Raw genomic sequence first — 6,416 nt, 5'->3', positions numbered from 1 at the left:
TTTAAGTCAAATTCTTATCATTAACAGAACTCTAATAGCTTATCTGAAATCAAATCATACCCGTTGTTATTTAAGAATTTATCTTTTAATACAAATTCTTATCATTAACAGAACTCTAATAGCATTTGAAATCAAATCATTTGTTATTTAAGAATTTATCCTTTTAATATTTTTATTGTATGCAACAGTTGCGAAATTAAGCCTTCTCCAAGGTTACAGCAAGTTTCACTCCTATAAATATGGCGAGATAACAGCATATATACTACTTAAAAATCAATGGAGTTGATTAATGAGGAAAGTGCTAGTGAGCTACTTCAAGCTCAAACTCATGTGTGGAATCATATATTCTACTTCATAAACTCCATGACTCTGAAATGTGCCGTTCAACTAGGCATACCAGATGTGATCCAAAAACATGGCAAACCCATGACCCTCTCGGAGCTTGTTTCTACCCTACCGATCCACCCATCAAAAGCTAAATATGTCCACCGCCTTATGCGTATTCTCGTGCACTCCGGTTTCTTTTCCCAGCAAAATCTCAACCAAGAAGCCTATTCCCTTACCCAATCCACTCGTCTCCTCCTCAAGGACAATCCCTGGAGTATGAGACCTCTTTTACTTGTGTTTCTCGATCCAGTTCTGACAAAACCGTGGGATTGCTTGAGCACTTGGTTCCAAAATGATGATCGCAATGCATTTAGTGTTGTCCATGAAAAAACATTTTGGGAGTACGCTGGCCAAGATCCAAGAATCAACAATCTCTTTAATGATGCCATGGCTAGAGATAGCATACTGGCTAGTAAGTTGGTTGTAAGCAAATGTAAAGGCATCTTTGATGGGGTGGATTCTTTGGTGGATGTCGGGGGAGGCTTAGGAACTATGGCCAAGGGCATTGCTGAAGCATTTCCCCACATGGACTGCACCGTCTTTGATCTCCCCCATGTGGTTTCTGACTTGCAAGGCAGCAAAAATTTGAAGTATGTAGGGATATGTTCGAGGCAGTTCCTCCAGCAGATGCAATTTTACTCAAGGTAAATTAATTTTAACAGTATTCTTATACCAGCACTATATATTAAATTTGCATATATATATATATGCACGTCCATCCTTGGGCTTATATTTTGACACATATATAAACTATTCCATTCCTGACCTCTGCGAACACATGCATATGAAGATTTATATTCAAAGATGGACATCATCTCTAACCCAAAAATCTACACTACGGAGTTTCTATATATATGCATCTTATGTTTTCTATTTTCTTTAGGATTTTTTTTCCCGTCTTCATTTATTCATGCTACATATCTTATGGCTAATGACAAACAGTGGATACTGCATGACTGGAGTGATGAAGACTGCATGAAAATACTTAAACGATGCAAACAAGCAATTATGAGTAAGGGACAGCAGAAAGCTGGGAAGGTGATAATTATAGATATGGTGAGAGAGAACCTGAATGGAGACGAGGTGTCAATTGAAACGCAGCTGTTTTTTGATCTACATTTGATGGTTGTTGTTGGTGGCATGCAGAGAAATGAAAAGGAGTGGGCTAAGCTCTTCTTAGATGCTGGTTTCCTCAATTATAAGATACACCCTGTGCTAGGTATTAATGGTAACAAAACAGAAACAGAAAGAGACGTTGAGACATTGGTTGATTATAGAAACAAATCAACTGCAGCAACAAGGAAGGTTACGTTGGAGAACAAGACAGAAACAGAAAGAGACGTTGGCTGATTATGGAAGTAAATCAGCTGAGAATTAGGCTATTTAATGTATCCAATTTAAGCAACTTGTATTGCTATATAATAACCAGCAGCCCTTGCAGAATGCATTGCTGTAGATTCACGTTGTTTATAATGGCTACATGGATTACCATGTATTAATGGTAACAAAACAGAAACAGAAAGAGACGTTGAGACATTGGTTGATTATAGAAACAAATCAACTGCAGCAACAAGGAAGGTTACGTTGGAGAACAAGACAGAAACAGAAAGAGACGTTGGCTGATTATGGAAGTAAATCAGCTGAGAATTAGGCTATTTAATGTATCCAATTTAAGCAACTTGTATTGCTATATAATAACCAGCAGCCCTTGTAGAATGCATTGCTGTAGATTCACGTTGTTTTCTTAAGAAACAGAGAAACCTTTTAATACACCTTTCCTCTGTAATTTTTCTCTTGGTATCAGAGCTTGTTGTGAACATACAGCAATCCTAGCAGAACCACATAACATGTCAAAGACATATCGAAAAAGTTTATTTTGGCACTAAACAAATCTTGGATTTATGGATGTTTTATAGAAATTTTCATTCATTAAAGTTCTCAAAGAAATGATCACATTTCTCACTTATATATGTGATTTTTCATTAAGAGTATTCATTTATACTCTACTTGATATACCAATATAGAAAAATAAATAAGAGCACAACTCACCCTTTTATCACACTGCAACTACCACCTATTTCATCATAAGAATAAGCAGGAAATAATAATTTTTTAATGCTACAGAAAATGTTTTATGACTTAGTTTTCTATTTGAACCTGAATTTTGAGATATTTAATCAACTAGTTGTTGTCACCATCATTACACTCTTTTATTTTTAAAGTTTTTAAACCAATACCCTTTAATGAATTATACATAAGATCTATCAATAAATCTTTGGTCAATTGATTGCAATATTTTACTTTGGATTTTCATAGTCAATGAAAATAATTTTATTTGATAACAAGTGTTGTAACCTATTTTTGGGTCCCCCACAAAATATATATATAAAAAATATATATAGCCAAAGGAGGTTAAGAAAAAATAACAGGAGGCAGAAGCGCTCAGAAAATGGTCGGAAAATTGGTCAATGAGGTTAAAAATACAAAGATTGGATTTTTGACAGTATATTCTTGAAGGAGGAGAGCCCTATTGAGAAGGAAAATTTGAAATTTGAGGAGAAAAGCCCAAATTCTGGATGTTTATGGACTTAATTGGATTTTTAAATGAATTTATAGGGGAGTTGATTGCAAGAAAAATTGATTTTTAAGTCAATTTGGGCTTTAATTAGAAGAACTTTAAGTTCTGGGGCCGAAATATATTTTTTAGGAATTTATTAGGTCAAATCAGGGGCTTAATTGCATAAATATTGAAGTTTAAGGACCAATTGGGGACTTGATTGAGAAAATCAGAAACCAGGGACTAAATTGGAAGAGGCGCGTAAATGGAGGGGCTACAATTAATGGATTCAGGGGCCTAATTGAAGAAATTGGAAGTTTATTGATCAATTAAGGGTTCAATTGCATAAATCAGAGGTCAAGGACTAAAGTGAAAAACGCGGCCAACAAGAGGGGTGGAGACCGAAATTTGCAGGGATGCAATTGAATGAACAAAAGATGATTAAGGGCTGATTTGAACATTGGCGCGTTCTGGCGCCACATTTAAATGAAACGGCGCGTTTTCTCTAAAACGACGTCGTTTCATATATATATATATATATATTAAAAAAAAGAAGGAGGACCGAACGGTGCCGTTTTGAACGCACTGTTCCCCTTTCTTCTTCCCCCCCGAACATTGCAGCGAGGAAGAAGGAAAAAGGGGCTTTTGTTTGAATTTCGTCGGGCCCTCTCTCGCCTGGAGCCCACCGACCGAACACACTGGCCGACCACCCACCGCGCACCTGCTAGAAAACCGGGGGGAGCCGAACCTTGGCAGTCGCACCCAATGGCCGACCAGCCGGCTGCTCCCCATGAGAATAGTAAAAAGCCACGCCCTTGGCTCTATAAATAGGACCCAAGAACGCTGAAGAGGGAAGGGGGGAGGAAACTGAAGAGAGGAAAAAAAAACAGAGGAAGAAGAGGGAAAAAAACCGAAAGGGAGGAGAGAGAGGGGAAGAGCTAGAACGAAGGAGAAGGAAGAAAGAGGGGGAAGACCCGAAAGAAGAGAGAAACCGAGAGGAGAGAAAACAAAAAAAAACAGAGGAAAGAAAAACAGACCGAGAGAAGAGAGGGAAGGGGAGAAAAAAAGAAGACTGAAACATAGGAAGAGGAAGGAAGAGTTGAAAACTTGAGGAAAACAAACCGGGAGAATCATGGGAAAACACTGAAAAAACAGAACACCGCCGCTGCTGCATGGAGCCGCCATCCGTGGGCCAAGACACCGCCACCAGCCTCCGCCACAACACCGCCAGAAACGCAGCAAGCCACCACCTCCTCCGCGCTAGGTAAGTCTTCTTCCCCCCTTATTCTGGTGTTTATTTTTTTCCTTCTCTGCATGCAGAACGAATAGCGTTCTGCATGCAGGGGTGGGGGGGAAATAAGCCCCCCCGCGCCGTTTTGGTTTGGGCCAGGCGGATCCTGGCCCAGCCCTGTCTTCTGGGCCTGGCCTGGCCCAGAAGAGAATAATAGTTTTTGGGCCGAGATCGGCCCAATCCATTTTGGGCCGAGATCGGCCCAGCACCTTTTGGGCTGAGTCCGGCCCAGTTGGTTGGGCCGGACCAGCCCAGTCCATTTAATATTATATATTATATATATTATATTTTGTATTATATATATATATATATATGAAAAAATTACGAAAATTCTACAAAAAAAATTATTTAAAAAAATATGTGATTTTGTTGTAATTTTATTACTGTATTTTGATCAATGTCGGTTTGTATTTTTATACTGTAAAGATACAAATCCGGTATTAAAATACCCCATTTTCATCAAAACATCAAAGATTTTCAAAATAAAAAATGTCTTTTGCTTTCAAAATTTTTTCTAAAAATATCTTTAAAAATATTGTTGATTTTTCTACATATTTTTTATCAAAGTGGATTAATACTTGGTTGTATTTTTATACCGTAAGGATACCAACCCAGTATTCAAATACCCGATTTGCGTCAAAACATAAAAAAAATACATAATTAAAAAATGTTTTGTTTTAAAATACGGCCTAGTCTCTCCAATATATATATATATATATATATATATATATATATATATATATATATATATAACATCATATTTTTAATACAACAAAGAAAATTTCAAAACAATATATGTATTACCATGCATTTTGGCTTTAATAACCAGTTTATTCAAGCCATGAGAACTAGGCCAATATTTCAAAAATTCTAAAAAAATCTTTTTGTCTTCTTTTAGTATATGGGATTACGAATTTATGCATAAAACGTATTCCTGATATTAAAAATATGGTTTTTTTTTACATAGACATTAGAACGGTTAGGTTTTACCCGATAAGATAAGGACCTCCTTATTGAGGAGGACTTTTCTTGAACCATAGACGGACCAACATATATAGACATTAGAACGGTTAGGTTTTACCCGATAAGATAAGGACCTCCTTATTGAGGAGGACTTTTCTTGAACCATAGACGGACCAACAACTAGAAAACACAACGAAACCTTGAATTTTATCAGACAAATAAACAATACAGCTTACCTTAGGTAGGGCGTATTTGGGGTGCTAATACCTTCCCTTTACGCAACCAGTTCCTGTACCTAATCTCTGAGACCAGTTAGGGTTCCTAGTGACCAAAATACTAGGTGGCGACTCCCACACCATTTTTCATTGCTTAGAGATAAAAAATTCCTTGTCTCCCTATATTTACCAGATATATATATCCCTCCTACCCATTTGAGGGTGGACGATCGCCGCGACGTCGCGCACCCGCGACAACAAGTATTTAGTTAATGGTATTATGTTCATGATGTATATGTCTAGATTGAGCATTATATATTGCTTCCAACTCAAGACTGGTTGTTGCAATGAATATAAATTATTGGCACTGATTTTGGCTAGCATAGAATATCCTTAAGCAATTTCAAAGCCTCTCGATTACCTCATCACTTTTATCAAGAACAATAAACTTTGATCCCATCATGCATGTATCTTATGATACAATTTTTTTCTAAGAGGAGTTTTAGGACATAATTACTCCACCAAGTGTGAAGACATATCCGCTAGTGGATTTTGAATTCTTAGTATTAGATATCTAATATGCATCACTATACCCTTCTAGTACTCTAGGGTAACTAGCACAATATTGTCCAGAGTCCAATGTGTATCCCAAATATTTGAGTACATTTTCTATTGCTTTTAAATGATTCATAATCAGATTATTGGTAAATTTTCTTAAAAAGCAGAGTCATCAGTTGGTTGCTAGTTGTTGTGCTATATGTATGTGCCCTTAGTGAAAATATCGATATTAAATACCAAAAAATAACCATTAGCTAGGAAAATGGTGTTAAGACTATATAGAGAAAGCACTTCATGCATAGAACATATTGCACGCATGGAAAGTTTGTGTGGACGACTTGGGAACTTAAAAATACATAAATGTTCGGACAAAATGAGGTAAGTAAGGATAGGGTCAGGGTCTGTAATTCAAGGTTTCTTACTATCTAGCTAGGGCTAAATAGCT

The 6,416-nt window shown here is 36.9% G+C and overlaps 1 protein-coding gene across 1 annotated transcript; it reads left to right on the top strand.

The window, feature by feature from the left end:
- The first annotated feature begins 258 nt into the window (after nt 1-258).
- Nucleotides 259-1,467, top strand: LOC133669718 (probable O-methyltransferase 3). Its single transcript, XM_062089952.1, has 2 exons — nt 259-1,031; nt 1,330-1,467. The coding sequence occupies exons 1-2, from the start codon at nt 277-279 to the stop codon at nt 1,364-1,366; spliced, it is 792 nt and encodes a 263-aa protein (XP_061945936.1). The 5' UTR covers nt 259-276; the 3' UTR covers nt 1,367-1,467.
- The last annotated feature ends 4,949 nt before the right edge of the window (nt 1,468-6,416 follow it).

The sequence above is a fragment of the Populus nigra genome, chromosome 12, assembly GCF_951802175.1.
Source record: "Populus nigra chromosome 12, ddPopNigr1.1, whole genome shotgun sequence".
Classification (NCBI taxonomy): domain Eukaryota; kingdom Viridiplantae; phylum Streptophyta; class Magnoliopsida; order Malpighiales; family Salicaceae; genus Populus; species Populus nigra.
This window is presented reverse-complemented; position numbering and strand designations above follow the sequence as displayed.

Bases quoted from the DNA above. Each gene is read 5' to 3' on its own strand.
- LOC133669718 (XM_062089952.1), top strand. From the start codon at position 277: ATGGAGTTGATTAATGAGGAAAGTGCTAGTGAGCTACTTCAAGCTCAA. The intron at 1,032-1,329 runs GTAAATTAATTT...AATGACAAACAG, and splicing joins CAGATGCAATTTTACTCAAG to TGGATACTGCATGACTGGAG.